The following is a 21,833-nucleotide window of genomic DNA, read 5'->3' as shown; positions in this document are numbered from 1 at the left end:
TCCATCCTGGCTAATAGCCATTGATGGACCTATCCTCCATGAATGTATCTAGATCCTTTTTGAATCCTATTATAGTCTTGACCTTCACAACATCATCTGGCAAAGAGTTCCACAAGTTGACTGTGTGTTGTGTGAAGAAATACTTCCTTTTGTTTGATACCTCTTGCCTATTAATTTCATTTGGTAACCCCCTAATTCCTGTGTTATGAGGAGTAAATACCACTTCCTTATTTACTTTTTTCACACCAATCATGATTTTATAGACCTACCAGTCCATAAAATATCTACCAGTATTGTTATCCCTGTTTTACAAATGGTGACACTGAGGCACATGAAATGATGCTAAGTGACTTGCCTAAGGTCATACCAGAAGTCCATGGCAAAGCCAGGAAAAGGACCCAGATTTCCTGACTCCTAGTCTTGTGCTTTAACTGCTTAGCCATAATCATGCTTAGTCTCACAAGTTGTTTTTAAGATTTGTCTTTTGTTAGGTGCTCCCCTTGTTCTCAGGTTATGGAGCAGAGTAACTAGGAGTCAGACTACTTTTCCATTCATTTTATCAGCTTATATTTTATTCTATTTTCTCTTACTCTCTTCTCCTCCACAAACAACAAGGTCCTTATACTTTCAGTCTTTTATTTCTTAAATAAACTACCAAGAGAAGGCAGTTTTAGCTTCTCACAGATACTATGAACACCAGTTCCACCATCACAGATGTCAATGTTTAGAAATACTCTCTATGGCTCTATGCTATAAGAGCATGAGCTACTGAGATCAGGCTAGAAAGGACTAGTAACGGAAAGTAACAGCTTTTGGGTTTATAGATTTAGTTCCTTCTGAGCCCTCTGAAAGGCTATGTCTCATTGTTTCCTCTGCAGTCAAAGAAGAACTGATGCCAGACAGCCCCATCAGAGCTATGAGGTCTCTCTGCCCACTTCATTCACCCTAAAAGGGGTTAATTTCCAGTAGCGATCAATACGCTGTTGAGCAGCAAGCCACAAACTATACACAACCAATCACAGATACAACCAATGCCAGTCACAAACACAAACTCCTGGACATGCGCGCGTGTGCACACACACACGCACACACTTGCTCAGACCCCATTGTCACACACAAAACACCAGTTGGGATTTATTGACCATGCACACGTGGAATGGAGGTGAAAGAGAGCAATTTGATTGCACAGTGGCAAGGATGATTATGAAGAATGATTATACACAGTGAGGAAAAACCACAGGACTGGGAACCAGGAGATCTGGAGTCTATTCCCACCTCTGCCATTGACTCACTGTGTGTCCTTGGGCATGTCACTTCCTCTCTTTGTGCCTCATATCCCTCACTGGGTGGCAGTGAGGTCCTGAGATACTCAGATGAAAGGTGTTTTGTAGATAAGTGAAGGGTATATTATTAAGACTCATTGCTGGTCACTAGTGATGATTTATTTGCAGAGTGGGGAGGCAGATTCACAGATGTTAAGGCCAGAAGGGAACACTACATCATCTAGTGTAACCACCTGAAAGCATACGTAGAACCTAACGGAGTGATTAAAAGGAGCTTGTTATTGCAAAGAATATTAGGAGACTATTTGACCACTGGCATGTTTAAAGCCTGCCACCTTATTCCTGTGGTATATGCACAGTCTCCAGCCTCATCCCTGTCTCTGACAGGTGGCTGGGGCTGGGATTTACTGATGTTTCTTGGCCCAAGTGTGACAGGTGTATTTTTTAATAAATATTTAGCCTAAATATGTGTCTGGTGGGGGGTTTATCCCTTTCAACTGTAAAATAGATTCACCCTGGCTGGTTCTCTGCAAGAAGATTACAAGGCCCATAAGTAATGCTTTGAATGCTGGATAATTCTGTCATGCTGCATAAGAGAGGCTGTGTGATAGTGGGCATCACAGTCACGGGTAAGGAGAAGCTGGGAGCTGGGTTGGGAGACAGAGGCAACTACGATCTCCCTGATCCTCTGAAAGTTGATATGCTCAGCTTCATTTACCATGAGTGCACGGTACGTGATCATTACCTCCATTTTCACCCTCGACTGAGATATGACTATTATTGTCTGGGATATGATTATTACTTAGTGAAGAGGCTCCATCGGGGGGCAGCGGAAGAAGTCACAGACAATATATATTGGAGAGTTTTTAAATCACTCGTGAAAGTGAGAGACTCCTAGCACTAGTTAGAGCTACATATGTCTAAAGTGCAGACAGGCAAACAGGACGCTTCTCACATGCAGCTCTGCCCACCCCCCTCAATCCAGCTGCTAGGTACCTCCACTAAACTAATCCTGAGAGCTCCACATAGTTCTGACAGTGCACCTCACACCTGACCCCACCCCCTTCCCTCACAATCCCACATCTGGCCCCATAGGGTATGTCTACACTGCAATTAGACACTGGTGGCTGGCCCACGCCCACTAACTCAGGCTCTGGTTTAGGCTGTTTAATTGTCCTGTAGATGTTTGGGCTCAGGCTCCAGACCAAGCTCTGAGACTTTCCCTCCTGCAGGGTCCTAGAGCCCAGACTCCAGCCCAAACATCTACAAAGTAAATAGCCCCTTACCCGGAGTCTGAGCCAGCTCTGTCAGAGATGTATATGCAGCCATTGCAACAGAGGAGGTTATTGACCCAGGAATAGTGGCAGAAGGCTGTGGATTTTTATTTGCAGTGTTGACATACCTGTAGACAGCTGTGCCAAAACTTCTCTGGCCCATGGTAGCGGGACCTACACAGGCCTGAGAATTTCAAAACCATCTAGATGGTGCAAACAGACCAGCCTTGGCTTTCCTTGCTTTAATTTTTTTCAGTGGTGACTTGAAAGGCTACTTCATCTCTGCAAGAGAGACTACCATGACAGAAAAACCACAGCTTAGGGTCTATCACCATCACCAGTTTGCTCTTCCAACAGTTTAAAAAAACCTATCCCCACAACACATCCTGGATGGTGTAAAGGAGCTCACTCACTCACTCTGGAGTATGGTAACACCCAGTTAAATACAGATTTGATTATCATAATTATTACAACTGTGAGCTTTTTTGTTTACAGCAACATTGTGCAGTGATACTATTTTGTTCCTGAAATCTATATGGAAATGATTTGTAAACCTGGTAAAACTTCATAACTAAATAGATATTTAACCCAGTCCTTCCCCATCTTTCTCAAGTCCCATCCAGTAGTCAGGACTCTCTGAACATTCGAAAGAGAAAGGAAATGTCAGGGCCGGTAAAGCGTGAGGTCTGACCTAGTGGTCAGAGCCAGGAGTAGAACTGGGATCCTAGTCAGAAATCCCGTCAAAGCCAGAGTTGGAGCCGGAAGCCACATCAAGGGTCACACCCAGAGTCAGCAACTGAGGTCAGGGTGAGGAGGCGTGGTATCAGAGATAGGGAGGAGGCCAGGTAACAGAAGGGCACCAGGTGGGCAGGCAGTAACTTGGTCTCAGAAGGTCTGGGCAGCAATAGACTGAAGGGTTAATGTCTAGCTATTCCACCTGGAAGCAGGCGGGGCACACCCTGACTGTTTCCTAGGAGCAATGCACACATTGCTCTATCCAAGGACAAGGGCTAGATATGAACCCTGAGAACTTGATTGTTTGGACAGCAACTGTGGGAGGTTTTTTTAGCCTGGGCTCAAGGCCTGAGAACCAGGATTGTAGTAGATAGAGGATGGTAACTAAGCATATGAATCAACGTCATACATTCCTTTGTGTAGCAGTGTGTAATGCTTAGGGGGAGAAATATAATAAAAGGAGAAGGTGGAAGGCAGGGGGGGCAGAACAGCCCATCTCCGCTGACCAGCCTGCTTGCTTGCATAAAGCTGTGTTCTGTCTCATCACTGAACCGCAACAACTGGCGCCCAAACGTGGGGCCCTCAGCACTCACCTCGCCCGGCAAGGGTTTCAGACGCGTCACTCATCCACTTCGTGGATCCCGGTGAGTATTTTTCATTGTGGTAAGTATGGGAAGCTCCCTCTCTGCTTTGCAAGTGCAACACCGTAATGAGCTGCAGTATTTGCTGCGTAAGGCTCAGCATGACTGCCCGGCTCGAGAACTCACTCTCCTGCTACAGGAGGTGCGTGCCAAGTGCCCGTGGTATCCTGAAGCTGGAAGCCTTAAGTTAGCGGACTGGGAGCGATTGGGCCAGACATTGCACAAAGAGCCTCGGGCACCCGTGCAGGCTTTACATGCCTGGCACCTCTGCCGCGACGTGGTACAGCGTGTCGCCTCAGACAGACCCTCCCTCGCGAGGCTGGTGCTCTCGCCGCCCCCGTCCGCCCCTGCAGTCATCCCCCCTCCTGGCGATGCGACACAGCGTGTCGCCTTGGAAAGGCCCTCTTCAGCACCAACAGAGGAGCTGCTGATCCTGCCACCCCCGTCCGCTCCTGCAGCCATCCCTCCCCCTGCTTCGCCCCCAGTGCCTCTATTACCACCGCCTCCCTGGCCTTCCCCACCGGAGCCGGTGTGTGATCACCCTCCCCCCATGGGGCCCCCCGGAGAGTCATCTGCATCTGCTCAGAAGCTTTCGCTGGTGCAACAAATGGTTCACGCAGCGAAAGCTCGATCAGATCTTACAGCAGAGGAGCTGGCTGATCTGGTCTCCGTTTGCCCGGTGACCTGGCAGAATGATGACCAGGGCAACCCCGTGGGCACCTGGACCACTCTGCCATACTCGGTGGTTAGAGAGGTAAAGAAAGCAATTCGTGAATTTGGCCTGACTAGCACCTTTGTGCGTGGTCTCATTGAAGGGATGGGTGCTGGGTACTCCCTAATCCCTGAGGATTGGAAAACGCTGCTGCGCATGATGTTGTCACCCAGTCAGTATGTTATTTGGCTTAGTGAGTATCGGCAGATGGCAGAACGCCAAGCCCAGGTATATAGAGAGCAAGGTATCATTTATGAGCATTTGGCAGGGGAGGGCCAGTTTGCTACTATTGGGATGCAGTCTCAACTCCCTCCGGCCGTCTTCCCCATTATCTCCACCTGTGCCCAGCATGCTTTCAAGAAGGTCCCGGATTCAGACAAGCCTACCAAAAGCTTTGTCAGTATCCGTCAGGGTGCCTTAGAGTCCTTTTTGGATTTTACCAACAGATTGCAGGAGGACACTGACTTTCAGCTGCCAGGGGAGGTCTGTGCCATACCTACACAGGTGACGGGACCTCTCCCTGCCGGCTTTGTAGGTCTTGTTCTCCCTCGCTCACATGCTGGGAAACAGGGCTTTTTTGTCATTCCAGGGGTCATTGATGCTGATTACACTGGCATTATTAAGGTTCAGGTGTGGACTCATCTTCCACAGTCGCTCCCGCGTGGACGGTCAATTGCACAATTGATTTTAGTCCCCTATCAGGTGCCAGCTGCCGAGGATCGAACTCGGGGCGGAGGAGGCTTTGGATCTACGTTGTCTCACTCGCCGTCTCACAGCGTTCAGAATTGGCTGCTGTTATTTTGGCCTTTCAACTTTTTACTGATTGTCCCTTTAATTTAATTGTGGATACCCATTATGTTTATCAGGTAATTGATCATTTACCCCTTGCCCTCATTACCCCTCAGGTTGATGCAGACCTCCTTCACCTGTTTTTGTCTTTACAGCGTCTTCTTGCCACTCGTCATTTCCCTTACTTTGTTGCTCATATTCGCAGTCATACCCCTCTGCCTGGGCCACTCACTGAGGGCAATGCACGCGCCGATCGCGCGTTGCGTGGTCAGGTGAATTCCCTTTTTTCTGACCCCATTGAAAGCCATGCCTTTTTTCATCAGTCTGCCTCTGTTTTGGCCCGGCAGTTCCACATTCCTGCTGATCATGCACGTTCTATTGTTCGTTCCTGCCCCCACTGTGCTGCTGCTGCTCCTACTTTTTCTTATGCTGTTAACCCCCGAGGTACCGCAGCAAATCAGCTGTGGCAAATGGATGTTACTCATGTACCACAATTCCGCCCCTATTCATTTTTACATGTTTCCGTTGATACTTATTCAGGTTTTCTTTGGGCAACCCCACAACGTGGGGAAGCCACTAACAAAGTTATTCACCATTTGCTGGCCTGCTTTTCTGTTATGGGTCGCCCTTGCCAAATTAAAACAGATAATGCCCCAGCCTACTGCTCTGCAGCCCTCTCCACCTTTTGTGCCCGCTGGGACGTCCGTCTTAAACACGGAATCCCTTATAATTCCACGGGCCAAGCCATTGTTGAACGTGCCAATCGCACACTCAAAACCTTGCTAGATAAACAATTAAAACAAGGGGAGCTGCATCTCCGAACCTTAGGAGACATTCAACAACAGATGTATATTCTCTTGTTTACTTTCAATAATTTAACACTGAATGCAGATCAGCAGACCCCTGCGGATCGGCATTTTCACAAATCTGAGGTACTGGAAAGACCGCGTGTCTTTTACCGTCAGCTGCCCGATCCACAGTGGCTGGGCCCAGCACCTCTAATCACTTGGGGTCGGGGATATGCTGCTGTGTCTCTCCCTGCAGGACCGTTGTGGGTTCCAGCCCGGTGCGTGCGACCAGCACTTAAACAACATGGCATGGCACCAGGGGCTGTCGAATCCCATACCAGAGTTTCGGCTGACCTTGGAGGAGACCGCGTTGCCCCCCGAGTCGACAACGGCGGGACGGAAACGGAGGAGGCGTAACGTCCCAAGCCAGCCCGTGACAGGGGGAGCAGTAAAAGCATTGGTCGCCACGGCTCAACGAAAACTGGCAGCAGATCAGCAGCCAGAAACTCCTAAGACTTTGTTTGTGGCGATTCTCGCCCAAATCACTGCTAATTCTGTGATGATTGTGTGCCTTTTGTGCCTGCTATTTTCTGTAGGGGTTGGCTCGGAAGCGCCTCCCCCGTTACAAGCCCGAAGGAGAATAAGATACTGCTCTTTGCTTATGCTAATCTTTTCTCCCAGTATTTTAGCATGGCTAATTGGGGCCCGGCCAACTATACTCTGCCTCGCACGGCTATATTCCTTCACACACCGTACCCGGCCGGGGCTCACAATGTCACCTGTGCGCGTGTAGTTAACTGCACTAGTACAAAGGTGCCATTGGGCTGTCAAAAAATTTCTTAATCCCTTTTAAATTGTTCCCATGCTGTTAATGTTTCATATAATTATGGCCATATCATCCTACCATCAGGATGGGTTTTTACTTGTGGTTCATGCACCTTTAATTATATTCCTGCAAATTTAAGTGATGGCACCCTTTGCTGTCTTAGTAGAATGATACTTATATTGCCTTTTGCTGGTTACAATTGTAGTAAAAGAAGTGTATCCCTTTTAGATGATTATATTGCAGATGTTAAGCTTTTGGTTATTTTGTGTTTGTAATTATTGGGCTTATTTTTTGTTGTTGCTGTGTACAATGTATTCCTTCCTTGTTAAGACTTTGTAAAATTTTTGCCCTGGAAAGCTCCCCAGGTTATGTCCTTGTCTGTCTGGGAGTTAAATAGCATGATAAAACAAATTGGCGGCTACCATGAGATGGCCAATTATCAATAAACAAAAAAGGGGAGATGAAGGGTTAATGTCTAGCTATTCCACCTGGAAGCAGGCGGGGCACACCCTGACTGTTTCCTAGGAGCAATGCACACATTGCTCTATCCAAGGACAAGGGCTAGATATGAACCCTGAGAACTTGATTGTTTGGACAGCAACTGTGGGAGGTTTTTTTAGCCTGGGCTCAAGGCCTGAGAACCAGGATTGTAGTAGATAGAGGATGGTAACTAAGCATATGAATCAACGTCATACATTCCTTTGTGTAGCAGTGTGTAATGCTTAGGGGGAGAAATATAATAAAAGGAGAAGGTGGAAGGCAGGGGGGGCAGAACAGCCCATCTCCGCTGACCAGCCTGCTTGCTTGCAAAAAGCTGTGTTCTGTCTCATCACTGAACCGCAACAATAGACCTTGTTCGGACAAAGGGTGGGACAGGAACAGAAGGTGTTATACCTGGTAGTGTCCTATCTGCTGATAGTCATCAAAAGCTTGGTGGGCCTCTGGGGGCCAGTGAAATCTTACAGATTTATGGAGGATGGCAGTTAGAAGCTGTGACCATTGAGAAGACTACCCCCACACCCAGTTTGGGTTCCAAGCCGGGGTACCACCAGGGAGAAACCCTGTGATTATGCTAAACCAGGAGTTCCTCATCCATCTCCACTTCCACAGGTTCTCCTGTAATTGTGGATCTCTGTCATCAGGTTAGCAGGGGTTTTGACCGAACACTTGCATACCACTCCCCAACACAAGCAGAGCTTCTCCTGTCTTCTGCACTCTCGGTCATCCAGGGATGAGAGGGGCCATACCACATCAGTCTGCGTGGACTCCACCAAGGCAGAGTTTGCTTGGGCCTGAGGGCTGAGCCGTGGGTAAGTTTGGGAGGTAGGCAGGCTCCTCCTACATTCCAGTTGCCATTGCAGTCTGGAGTCTATCTATCCGGTACACAGTTCTGTGAAGGCCTCTAAACTGGCGAGGGGGAGCATCTGTGCCAGCTCATCTTTTAGTTCTTCATAAAGACTGAGATGAAACTGATGGAGGAGTGCGGCATCATTCCAGGCACTGTCTATGGCAAACATCTGAACTGGGCAACATAAGACAGCTGACCCCAGGGTTTGCCAAAGTTTTTGGTAAGGCAGTCTCTGCTGTGCAGGCCTTATGAAAGTCAGTCATCAAAAAATGGTGGCAAATGCTAGTAAGAAAGAGTCCTCATTGGTAAGTACCAGGTGAACCTGCTCTAGAAAGGGAGAGGACCCCACCAGGGCCTCCCTGATAAGTGGGCTCAGTACTACCCCCATGTTAATTTGATCTGTGATGTTCTCCTGGGGCTGGAGCATAAATGGGAGTCTGGATTGGGTAATGAACCTGCAAAACTTACTGCAGGTACAATGCTCTCTCTCCAGCAGAGGAACTCGGGGGCTGGTCACCTGAGCCAGTGTTATAGAGAAAGCCAAGTGGTTAGCTGCAGCTGCTCAGAATGTTGTAGCTTGTTCCCGCAAGGAGCAACTTCCCATCTGCAGCTGTCATACTTGGTCCTTCAGTTTCTGGTTCTCTGCCTAAAGGGCAGCAATCTGCTCCTGTAGACACACAGGCCCCTGGGGTGAGGGTAGGGCCAGAGCCAGAGTGCTGTCCATAATTAGTTCAGGGATTCAACCATGAGTCCCAGAAGAAACCAAAATGGTCTGAGCGAGCTGTCAGGGCCCATAACATGGGTGGTCTGACCCAGGGGTCAGAGCCAAGATAGAGTTGTTGTTATGGTTGAAATCCCACCAAGGGTCAAAGATGGAGCTACAGTCAGAAATCACACTTAGTGTGAAAGCTGGTGTGGGTCTGAGGAGCAACAGGCCTAGCAACTAGTTGCTCAGACAAGGGGTGGGACAGGAACAAGAAGCATTATACCTGGTGGTATCCTATCAGCAGTCTACTGCTAGTTATCAGACCCCAATGACTCAGTGAGCATAGCTTCTAGTGGTGGGGTATTAGCAGCTGTTTCCTCAGCAGACTTTGCAGTGTGATGGCACTTGCTTAGCAGCCCTGTGATCCTGAGCTTGAGCTCCGCAGTACAGAAAGAAACTAAGGACTGTGCATTCAGTCACCTTCTCACCATCTCATGTGCTTGCTTGGAGACGGCTCCAAGAGTTGTCCCCTAAAGAGAGGCCATGCAATAAATCAGACTATTACATGCTGGTCTCAAGAGATGGGCTCAAGCTGCAGGACTGAGATCTAGTATATGGATTTCAAATTCCACAAAGTTCAGAGGTGTTCAAATCTAGGGATTTTGTTGAGCTTATTTTAAATATTATTGGCAAAATTTGATTATAGGAGTTCAGAAAGAGTTCATCCAAAGTGTGGAGGTATTTGTAGGAATGTGGAGAGCTAGACAGATGAAGATGTCCATACTATAAACTAGCATTAAGTATCCCTTTACAAAGTAAGGGCATGTGTCTATAGGCACATATTATCACATGTACATATAAACTTCTTAAGGGGACACTATAAAGTAGTTTAGATGTGGGATTTGAACCTCCCCTCTCATGGTGGGAATCCAGACACAACAGCCCTGGACCACGATAGGAAAACCAGCACAAGTGAAACAAACCAGGCCTGAAGGAAATTGACCCATCTACCTTAGCTGCCCAAGGTGAGCAATATGCAAAACCCAAACAAACTGTGTGAAACACTCTTTGAGTGAGTTATATACTCCATAATATTTTCTCTTTGAACAATATACAGGACTGAAAGGAACAGAGGGAAGGGCATATTTTGGGAATGTGGTGTTCTTCCCCTTCCATTTTTAGTGGTAATATTGCTGGCAGAGATACTCTTCCCAGGCAAAGGGACAGTGTTATTACCCTAGGAAACTAACTAGCTATGGGGTATTTTTACAGACTAGCTTTGCACAAGTTCTTCCCAGAGATTCCGAAGACCCCTGACTCTAATCCAGGGATTTTCAAACTTCATTGCACTATGACCCTTTTTCCGACAACAAAAATTACTACATAACCCCAGGAGGGGGGACTGAAGCCTGAGCCCACCTGAGCCATGCCGCCCCAGGTTGGGGGACCAAAGCCTGAGCCCCACCACCCCTGGTGCAGGGGGTTCCCCAAGCCTAAAGGCTTCAGCCCCAGCCAGGGGGGCCTCTAACCTGATTGCCACCACCCACGGCTGAAACCCAAGGGTTTCGGCTTCGGCCTCAGGGAACAGGGCTCGGGCTTTGGCCCTGGGCCCCAGCAAGTCTAAGCCAGCCTTGGCGACCCCATTAAAACAAGGTTGCGACTGACTTTGGGATCCCAACCCACAGTTTGAGAACCCCTGCTCTAATCTAACATGCAGTTATTAAACTGGCTGCTAACTATATATCTATCCTTCCAGCTAGAGATAAAATGTAGCGCTGTGTCCCTCCATCTCTCTCCTTCAATCCACTGCACCACTGCCCCGGTTCCCCAACAATGACACAGGCAAGAGTGCAGGCACAGACTGCTTTTGGGGAAGAACCAGTAGTTGAGTCATGATTCCGTCTGAGATATTTCTGTGGTTCCAGAACTGCTCAGTGGAGCAGGGAGACATCAGTTTGTGTGGGACGTCTCTTTCTTCCAGCGTTGTCATTGGTTATTGCAGCATTAACCACTCAGCTTGCTTGTGTAACTCAGCATGAACTCTTCAAGCTGGCAGATTCAAACATCTCCAAAAGTGACCAAGGACAACACAGAAAAAGAATGTCAAACATGCCCCGAAGACAAGGAAACCAGCCCTGTGTTCCTAATACTAACTGTTCTCCAGTAAATATATGTTCACATGCACAGAGGAACCCTGCTGGCCTCCTCTGCCAAGGCTCATGTAGTAGTGCAGGTTCTTAACAGGGCAGAAGTCAGGAGGTCTCTCACCATCTTTCACCCTCCTTCACAATATTTATCTGTAAGGACAAGAGAAAGGAAAGAAGGAAAAAGCTTGGAGAAGGCAAGGAGAGCCAGCAATGAATTTTCCATGGGCCTAGTTGTCTGCTGCCTCAATGGCTATATTCAATGACTTCCCAACCAGCATGGATCTTCCTATCAGGAATTCCCCCCACTTTCCTTCCAAGCCAGTCTTGCCTATCATCTACTTCTAAGCAAACTAAGTTTTGGTGTGTTTCCTCCTTTTGCACTTGCCTCCCCCTCCAGCTCCTCTGCCTCTCCTTTCCTGTGTGCAACACATGTCCTATAAGCATTCAAAGAGAGAGCTTCAAAATCCAAGGTCATCCCAGTGAGTGGTGTGTTACTACTCTGCCCTACCTCGCAGGAAACCCATCGGGCATTCACAGTCCTGGGGCCAGATTCTGATCTCAGTTACTTTGGTGTAAATCTGAATTAATTCCATTGAAGTTAATGGAGCTGACCAATGTAACTGAGCTCAGAATCTGGCCACTGGTATCCCATTCCCTGGATCAGCAAGTATGAGTGCTGCACAGATATTTGCTTTGCTCTGGGAGTTGCAGAGAGTGCTTCACTCATCAATTACAGCCAGTGGGCTCTGATATAAATACTTTCCAATTGTCAGGGACTGAAAGGCAAACCCAACACATAGGTTACTTTGCCCATCCTACAATTCATGAGTGTGACCACAAGTTTTCCCTGCATCTTGTGTGACTGGCTCTGAAGGACAAATAATTCATCTCAGATTTACTTTGGGATAACTGAGTACATCATGACACTGGTTAATGGAGGGAGAAAAGAACCACACCGGTGCTGAGACCACTTTTCTAAACCACCTCCAACTCTTTGACCCATTCAGTGTGAGAACAGGTTCTTTTACCACATTTCTGCTTCCAGTCAGACCAGAAATACCACAGATATAGTCCCCCACTTGATATTGTGTTGTTTTAGGCCATTGCTGGAACCAAGAAGTGTGAAAATCAAAGAATAGGGAAAAGGTGATCAGAACTTTCTCAGAGCTCTTTGGCTGGATTGGCATTCAGGTTGGTCCATACTAGATCCATCAAGCTACTTACGTACCTAAGTCTGGGTTTCCAGCACTAAGTACCCATTTTAGGCTCCACTGTGATCCTCCAAACCCCTGCTCAACTGACACCTAACCCATAGGGGTCTAACTTTCTGCTACCTAACTCCAGGCATTTGAATGTTTATATTAGAATTGGACAAGGGAAGAGAAGGGCAACAAAAACAATTCGGGGTATGGAACAGCTACCATATGAAGAGAGATTAAAAACATTGGGACCGTTCAGCTTGGAAAAAGGACAACTAAGGGGGAGGGGGGGATATGATACAGGTCTTGCAACAGCATGGCACCCACCTCTCACAAGCACCCCTTCTGGTCAGGTGTGTCTGCAATCTTTAAACAGTCCCAGCCCTGGTATTGGGCCATACCCCCAGGACTTCCTCCCTGCAGGCAATGGTTTCGCCCGCTCCAGCTGGGCCTCTTAACAATTCGGTTCCCCTTCCAGGGGTTTATCACTGTCCAACAGCAGGCCACTTCCCCAGTGGCCTATGGGGAGAGGGAGAGGGGACCTAGGCCTGCCCACTACTCTCAGGCCCAGCCCAGGGACCCTAAGAATAGCAGCCAAGGGCTGCCATCTCCCTTTAACGAAACTACTTTCAGTTCCCTGGGCCACAGCCCCAGCCTTCAACACTTTACCTTTACCTCAGGGCTCCTCTTTATTCAGGCCCAGCAGCTAGCCAGGAGCTCTTGGTTGCTCCCATGGTCCCTGCCCCCATTGAGCTATCCATGGTGCTGCAGTTTCCTTTGGCCATCCAGGAGCATCATCTTTATTCCTCTAGCTCCAGCAAAGAACTGCCTATCTACAGCACTGCAGCTCCTTTTTATATGGCCCTCCTGGGCCCTGATGGCTGCTCCCTGCAACCTCTTTTGTTGGCTGATTCTCCGCAGCCACTCTAGCCTGGAGGACCTCTCTACTGCTTCTTTCCTGGGACAGTGTGGCAGGACCCTGAGGCATCCAGCAGGGAGCCTCTGGGCCTAGTCTACCCTGTCACAGGTCCATACAGTCATGAATGGGGTGGAGAAAATGAATAGGGAAGAGTTATTTACTGCTTCACATAATACAAAAACCAGGGGTCACCCAATGAAATTAATAGGTAGCAGGTTTAAAACAAACATAAGGAAGTACTTCTCTCACATCTCACAGTCAACCTGTGGAACTCATTGCCAGGTGATGTTGTGATGGCCAAAAATATAACTGGGTTCAAAAATTAATTAGATATGTTCCTGGAGGATAGGAGCTATTAGCCAAGATGGTCAGGGATGTAATCCCATTCTCTGGGTGTCCCTAAGCCTCTGATCACCAGATGCTGGGACTGGACAACAGGGGATGGATCACTCAATAATTGCTCTGTTCTGTTCATTCCCTCTGAAGCATCTGGCCTAAGATAGGATACTGGGCTAAACAGACTATTTGTTTGACCCAGTATGGCAATTCTTCTGTTCTTATGCCTCTCCCACCTAAGCCTCAGTGCGATTCACAAACCATGGGAAGGCAGACGTTCCTCACCCTCTCTCACCCATGGGGTCTGATCCAGTAGGTGTGCCCAAAGGCTGCCTACCAGATTGGGTCTCATTCAAAATCTGGCCAGAAGAGGAGGTGGTGGTATGAGCTGAGGGGTATTCTGTTATTGGGCTCCGTCAGTCTCTCCTTCTGACACTGCTACAATTAAATAGTCACTGGAGCAGGAGGACTGGGTCTACCTCCTCCCTTGCAAGTGCCCTAACCATCAGGCTATAGAGTCTCTCTCTCTCTCTCCTCCTTCCCCATATGACTAATTATTTATCCACAGTAGAACAGCTTCAACAGAGAAACTGAGAGAACCACACATCAAAATATTCCATGGTGCAGTGGTTAGAGCACTCTCTTGAGAGATGGGAGAACCCTGTTCAAGTTCTTTTTCTCTTTCAAGCAGAGGGAGGAATTAAACCTGGATCTCCCACCCTTCAGGTGAGTGTCCTAACCACCGGGCTAAAAGTTATAAGAGGGGTGGTACCTCATCCTCCTCCAGCTATTTTGTGTGGAATCAGGCAGGCACTTAACTCATTCTCACAAGATACAACTTAGGGGCCAAATCTGCCAGACTCCAGAGAAGGGGTTCCTGCCTGCAGATCACAAGCAGAGGTAGACACCTTACTCCACCCAAATGTAGGTGCCAAACTCTGTGAGGGGGCAGGGCTTCGGACACACCTCTCTCGCTGTCATCTCCCACTGGCTAGTTGGGCAGCCCCCTGCCTACCATGCAGGCTTCTGTGGATCACATTCTGAGGCCCCTATCTCTCCCCATTCATTGTACAGGGAGCCTAGGCACCTAAACTCAGACTTTGTGAATCGTAGTATTGTTCCTGTGATTTCTAGGTGCCTAAAAGTTAGGTGTTGCAATGCTCAGCGTCACAACGTCTAAGTTCCTTTGTGGACTGAGCATTTTGCCCTTTGGGACTGTCATAACTATAAAGGGAAGGGTAAACCCCTTTAAAATCCCTCCTGGCCAGAGGAAAAACCCTCTCACCTGTGAAGGGTTAAGAAGCTAAAGGTAACCTCGCTGGCACCTCACCAAAATGACCAATGAGGAGACCAGATACTTTCAAAAGCTGGGAGGAGAGAGAAAAACAAGGGACCTGGGTCTGTCTGTATGCTGCTTTTGCCGGGGATAGAACGGGAATGGAGTCTTAGAACTTTTAGTAAGTAATCTAGCTAGGTATGTGTTAGATTATGATTTCTTTAAATGGCTGAGAAGAGTTGTGCTGAATAGAATGACTGTTCTTGTCTGTGTGTCTTTTTTGTAATTTAAGGTTTTGTCTAGAGGGATTCTCTACGTTTTGAATCTAATTACCCTGTAAGGTATCTACCATCCTGATTTTACAGAGGTGATTCCTTTACTTCTATTAAAAGTCTTCTTGTAAGAAAACTGAATGCTTTTCATTGTTCTAAGATCCAAGGATTTGGGTCTGTGGTCACCTATGCAAATTGGTGAGGATTTTTACCAAACCTTCCCCAGGAAGTGGGGTGCAAGGGTTGGGAGGATTTTGGGGGGAAAGACATGTCCAAACTACGTTTCCCAGTAAACCCACTTAAAGTTTGGTGGTGGCAGTGGAAATTCCAAGGGCAAAGGGTAAAATTAAATTGTACCTTGGGGAAGTTTTAACCTAAGCTGGTAAAAGTAAGTTTAGGAGGTTTTCATGCAGGTCCCCACATCTGTACCCTAGAGTTCAGAGAGGGGGAGGAACCTTGACAGGGACTAATACAGAAATATAGGAACACTACTAACAAAAATCCTTTGTCTGCTTCCATTGTCTTCCATCTGAGAATCTCAATGCATTTTAAAATCATTCTTTCAGTATCACCACCCCTTTGTGAGGTGGGTCAGCATTATTAACCCCAGGATACAGCTGGGTGAGCTGAAGCTCATTTCAGCAGAAGGGCTGATTTACGAGGAAAGATGAAATGAGTTAAATATGTTTCGCTTGGCCCAGCAACAACCAAATGAGGACACTCAATAACATGCTTTATAACTAGAGGAAGGGTGTATACACCACAGAGGCAGAGGAATTCTACAGAGTGGTTCAGGGAGATCTTCCCAACTGGGAGCTCTATTAAATGCATCTCCCAAGGTAAGTGCTAGATGCCCCAATGCTTGGGACATTTAAAGGTAGGCTTGGCAAAATACCAGTGCAATAGTATAATAGCGAAGTACAATTGCAATGGCAGTGAGATGGATCAGACTGGACAGATTAGGGCTTTTCTATCTCTGACTGCAATTATTCTGTGATACAAAGAGGTCAAGGTCACAGAATAAGTCAGTGGCAGACCCAGGAATAGATCCCAGGAGCCTAACAACCCATCCCCCCTTCTCTAACCACTAAACAATGCAGGAATCCTTATCTGCAAATGACAGTGGGTCTCAAGGGTAGAAAGGGGAGAAATGGGGAGGTTCCTCAGAGCACTGACAGGGAAAAGGGGCAGCGGGGGCCATCACTTCTTTGTCTATCTACTATTTTTATTGTTCATTAGCCACGTATATCTGGTCTGTGTAATCCATTAAACAGAGAGGCACTAGGGGACCCAGAAAAGGCAAATTAATTCGCAGTTTATAAACAAAGTGCAATAACCATTAAGGGGAAATCAGCATATTGCTCGTGTACTACATGATCATTCTGCAGACAGAATTGGGAATAAATTCACAGATGAATAAAAATAAGAATAAAAACAGGAGGAGGGGGAAAGGGAGGAATTTAATCCACAATGGAATATTTCAGAGAGCACTATTAATTCAATCACATGGAGGAAGGATAATGAGGACCATTGCAGAGCAAAGAGTACTTTAGCTTTCATTGTAATCCGGATAACCCAAGTCAAAGGGTTTCATCATCTAAATCTGAACCACATCAAGTAGAATTCCATACACACTTATGTGTGGTGTTAACCCTGAAACTCAGTCCTGACCTGCAGCACCCCTTGTGTGTCTGGTCCTGTGCCCCAGAAACATATCTGCTATTCCAAACCTGACTCCGCCATGCAGTTCTACCTCAAAACTGAACCCGTGGCACTGTTGGCAAATCAAATTGCATGACAGAGCAGGCACCTACTGGAGAGAATATGAGACAAAGGAAGCTCAGCTGTATTATGTGATCGGCCACTTGCATTGTAGAGGTTTGTTATGGCTTCTCCTGAAGTATCCGATATTGTCCACAGCTAGTGGCAGGATATTGTACTCAATGGAAATAATAGTCTGATCTGCTAAAGCAAATCTTATGCTGTAGGAAGGCGGGTGTCATTGTATGAACGAATGTAAGCACAGTTTTGCTTGGAGGGGAGTTATGGCAGGACTCTCCTTTATTTATTTTACATCAGGAAAAAAGCCCTAAGTCTCAGCAACAGAAATGAAAGGGCAAGAATGATCATTAAAAAATTCACTAAAATATCCACAAAACACAGGAAATCATCTTATATTCAATTACTCCACCCCCATTCATCTCAAAGGACTCCCAAAGCACTTTAGACGTGTAGGTTTAAATCACGGGCTTGCAGAAGCAATTTAGGCACCGAACTGTTTTCTGAAAATGTTGCATCCACCTCTGGGTGGGTGGCTTTCAGTCAAACAGTCTGCAACACACTGCACAAAGGTGTAGGGAGGGGAAATGTTAGCCTAGCTGTCTACAATTATTTTTATGGAAATGTATATTGTTTAGGAAACTTGAAAATTTCACTTGAAAAAAAGCAGAAATGTCGCACTTTTATCACCTTCCACCTCCGGATCTGGAGTACAGTCGTTTTATTCCCAAGTACAAATGGGAAAACTGAGGCATGGAGAGGTGAAATAGCTTGCTTGAGGTCACACAGTAGGTCAGTGGCAGAGCCAGGAATAGGCTCCAAGAGTTCTGGTTCCCAATCCAGTGCTTTAATCACCAGCCCATACTCCTTCCCAGATCCAAGAACCGAACACAAGTGTCCTGGCTCTCACTCCACTGCTTCAACCACTAAAACATTTTATTTTTCTCTTTTTATTTTGTAAAAATTACACCAAAAATGATTAAAACCCAAGACTGGAAAATAATATAAGACCAGGGTGTTCAGCAGGCAGCATCAGTCTGAGCTGCATTCACAATTCATCGTCCCCTTCCTCTTTATTTTTTGTATGTTTTTTTAAAAAAAGACCAGAAGGGGCCTAGGGAAACCCACCAGGGCATCAACTTAACCTTTGTCCCCATCTCTGTGGGTCCTCCTGATAGCCCTTAATCCTCAGCCAAGCTTCCACTGCTTGTCCTCAGACCCTGCTTCCAGTGATGCTGAATGCAATTACTATAATTGATGTGCCGCTTTTGTTAAGACCATGGTATCAATAAATGGGAGTACAACAAGCTGCTAAGGAAGATGCAGGGAATTTATTAGAATGGATGCATGCAGTGGATGGCATAATACCTGCTGATGGCCAATTCATAAATCACAGTTGGATTCTTTGGGAGACATGTAACACCCAGGCGGCTTCCCTCATAAAACAACAATAGTACAAGGAAATAGAGGGAAGTCTGCTGCTCAAACCAGTGTAAAACCTCTGCCTGATGCCAGGCCCACCGTCAGTGGACAGCAAAATTCCATATGGCTAAGCAGTCAAATTCAGAAGCATCTGGACATCAGATAAGAAATGTCACTGCGACAGGCTCTCTCACCCCATTTCCCAGCCAGCTGGGAAATCCTGTACAAGCAGCCTCTACCCTTTGTCACAGGATTTGAACTCCCAGAAGTGATTTGAGATCCAGCAGATCCCCCAGAGTCCAACCTGTACCTCATCATGGTGGAGGGGTGTAACATCTGAAATAGGGGATTGCTCGTTGGAGTGATGCCATCAGTGATGTAGGCTGGTCCGAAATATCGCCTTGGGGATTATACAAGGTGGACAGGTCCAACGAGAACCCTGCAAATGATGGCTAACGCAAGCAGCAAAGACTCAGGGCAGCAGCTGCACCTAGCTACCTGAAGTGAAAGAAGTCATCGAGAAAGAGTCAAGGGCTCAGGTCTCACAGCATGAAGCCAGTACTGGTAAACCATGAAAAAAGGCTTGCGTTACTGCACCTCTGTCTCATCCCAGTGGGACAAAGTATTCTTTGGGACAGTCGTTCGCTCTTGCTTCTGATCAACATGAAAAGCTTAGTGCTCAGCACCAGGGTTAAAGCCCTTGCCCTACTCTGCAATGATTTCTCTAACATCTCCTAGAATGAGTGCTGTTGCAACCAGACAAATGCCCCGGTATCACCAAGAGTGGCAGCAGGGCACCCCTAAAGGGCAGCAACCTGATTTCCCAACCCAACAAGGCTTATTGCCTTGACACCCTGAAAGTAGTGCTCCAACACCCATTATCCCATCCTGACTGAGTTAATCTGGCCCCATGTGCCTCCCAAGCACAATCTCTGTGGTACTCTAGAGCAGCAATCCAGCACTTTGTCACCATTTCTGGTACTTCCTCTGGTAATTATGGCTAGAAAGTGCTTCTTTTTGCACTGTCATGTACAGACCTGTCCCCAAGCCCTCTATAAACACACACAGGTTAACCCATGGAGCATTCCCTCCAGATCACATGCTCCGCAGTGACACATGTGGTCTGTGTGTGCAGAGTCTCCCCTAGTAACCAGTGACACTGAGTTAGTCTGATGAATCAATCTACTAAGCATTCTGGGCCCCACCATTCTAGACACAGGGAGCCTGGGGCCCATGGCTGGACTGTTCCCGATCTAATTTATCTTAAATGTGTCCGTCACTGTGGTATCTGATCCATGTTAGTGTTTGCTGAGTCGGGGAGGGAGATGAAAGAAGGGGACAGATGCAACAAATGTCCAATATTATTTTTTAATGACAACAAATGTGTTTTATTTTTATGATGATTTATTAATGTGTTTCATAATAAATGTATACACTGGCCTCTTGCATTAATGGGTGCCACAACACTTGCAGCTCAGGGGCGGATAGCTCCTCTTATGCAAATGACTCGAGAGACTTCCTGCCATGCAAACAGTTTATCATTTAGGGCACTGTGTAGGTTTAGATCAGAATACTATGCTGTGGCCCAGCTAGCTCTGTAGTGCTGCTCCAGCCCCCACAAATATATCAACTCCCCACAAAGCGCAGCCAAGAATATGTCCTTTGAGACCCATGTTCCAATTTTGGCGATAGTTACCACGCCCTCCTCCGCTCCAAATTCACAGAACACACACACACTTCTGGCCTCGTGATATTGTATAAGCTATCACAACATACAAACTTACCTACCAAGAGCTGAACTCGGGGTTGTGTATTTCCCCAGGAAGCATTACTACAACAACAACAACAATGCTTGGTGCTTATGTAGCATCTTCTATCCAGGGATCTCAAAGTACTTTTCAAAGGGAGGTAAGTATCACTATCCCCACTTAACAGATAGGGAAACAGGCACAGAGAGGTGAAGGCATTTGCTCAATGTCACACAGGGAGGCTGTGACAAAGGCAGAAATAGATCCCAGGAGCTGAACCATTGGTTCTAACCATTAAACTGCACTGCTGCACTCACTAGCATCCCAAAGCACGGCATTTATTTGCCTGCAGCTCTCCCACCCTGCTGTAAGTGCTTGTGATGCATCAGATGTTGCCAGGAATGGAATCCCGAGATAAGTAAAGGAGGATCATCAATGCCACCTTAAAATGTAGGTGTACGGAGAGTTTTTAAGTTTGCACCAATTTGGTTACAGAGTCACAATGTTAAAACTTTTTTAAAAAATCTTTGCAGTTCAGCTTTAAGCCAACAGGGGGTGGAAGAGGCCCTAGAATAGGGCACCATTCTCCAGCTATTCAAGAGAAACTAAACAGAGCTGTGTGAGACTGAGTATTTTTATCATTAGCCAGAAACCTGGGACAAGTTTCCAAACCTTTTAAACTCAGCCTGTGCTGAGTTAGGGAATGAGCGGGGGAGGTCAGGGTGGAAACAGCTGCATCTTAGGCAAACTACAGAGGAGTCCAAACCAAAATGCCAAGGCTCAACATCCCCAAGCCCTGATCCCTAAAACTCCGATACAGACATAGGTCTGTGTTTCCCCACAATTCAGGCTTTTCAGATTTACTGCCCCAGTGAGGTCCTTTAATTGAGACAGGCCCAAACTGTGATGTTCAGTTCTAGATTTAAACTTCCCCTGAGTTTGTTAGAGTCAGTCGTCAGTCTGCCAGTCCGGACTCCTCTGTGATTCTGAATATCATTTTCAGCTCTGTTTGTACACCTGCCTAAAAAGAACCTCAAGTGGAAATAGGACAAAGGACCTGGTGCCCAGTCAGCCCTCAGATCTCTAGCTCGTTCTGGAATGAAGATTGGGCGCATTGAGGATGTCACCCCCATCCCCTCTGACAGCACTCGCAGAAAGGGTGGTCGCTGGGGTCGTCGTCTGTAAACCGTGGCTGGCTTTTGTTTCATCATTAAATCTCTCAATGAAAAAGAAAAAGAACCTCGCTGAGTTGCATCTCACTCAACTGCAACACTTCAGTGCAATCACTGAAGTGCAGAGTCATTCCCACTCTGTTAAGTGTTCACCCACAGTGGAACAGTCATTGGAGGAAGAGAGTGAGAGTGGCTCTATAGTCCAGTGGTTAGGGCATGCACCTGGGAAACCCTGAGTCCCGTCCTCCTGCTCCAATCACTCTTTCATTATTTATTTGCAGAGGAACAGCTTCAACAGGAGAGACTGAGGGAGCCTCACATCAGAATATCCTATAGCTCCGAGGTCAGAGCACTCAAAGATGGGAGACCCTTCTTCAAATTGTTTTTCCCCCTCTGGTAGAGTTGAACCGAGGTCTCCCAGGTCAGCATTCTAACCACTGAACTAAAAAATGAAAGGTCAG

The 21,833-nt window shown here is 47.0% G+C and overlaps 2 protein-coding genes across 5 annotated transcripts in view; one reads left to right on the top strand and one right to left on the bottom strand.

Annotated features, from left to right (window-relative positions):
* The window catches only part of NRXN3 (neurexin 3), a 1,403,073-nt gene that overhangs the window by 1,122,490 nt on the left and 258,750 nt on the right, over window positions 1–21,833 (bottom strand). The window lies entirely within an intron of this gene.
* On the top strand, window positions 3,474–7,861 carry LOC311521690 (uncharacterized protein). Of its 4 annotated transcripts, none has more exons than XM_084630174.1 (3): window positions 3,474–3,936; window positions 5,337–5,706; window positions 6,479–7,861. In XM_084630174.1, exons 1-3 carry the CDS (start codon window positions 3,725–3,727, stop codon window positions 7,013–7,015), a joined length of 1,119 nt encoding a protein of 372 aa, XP_084486300.1. In that variant the 5' UTR covers window positions 3,474–3,724; the 3' UTR covers window positions 7,016–7,861. The 4 variants fall into 4 exon arrangements, 2 of the variants coding, with proteins under 2 accessions (XP_084486300.1, XP_084486299.1); XM_084630173.1 differs by having other exon boundaries at window positions 3,474–4,687; window positions 5,590–5,706; XR_014711950.1 differs by lacking the exon at window positions 6,479–7,861 and having other exon boundaries at window positions 5,590–6,472.

Source organism: Lepidochelys olivacea, assembly GCF_965140295.1.
Source record: "Lepidochelys olivacea isolate rLepOli2 genome assembly, chromosome: 6".
NCBI classification, from domain to species: Eukaryota; Metazoa; Chordata; order Testudines; family Cheloniidae; genus Lepidochelys; species Lepidochelys olivacea.
This window is presented reverse-complemented; position numbering and strand designations above follow the sequence as displayed.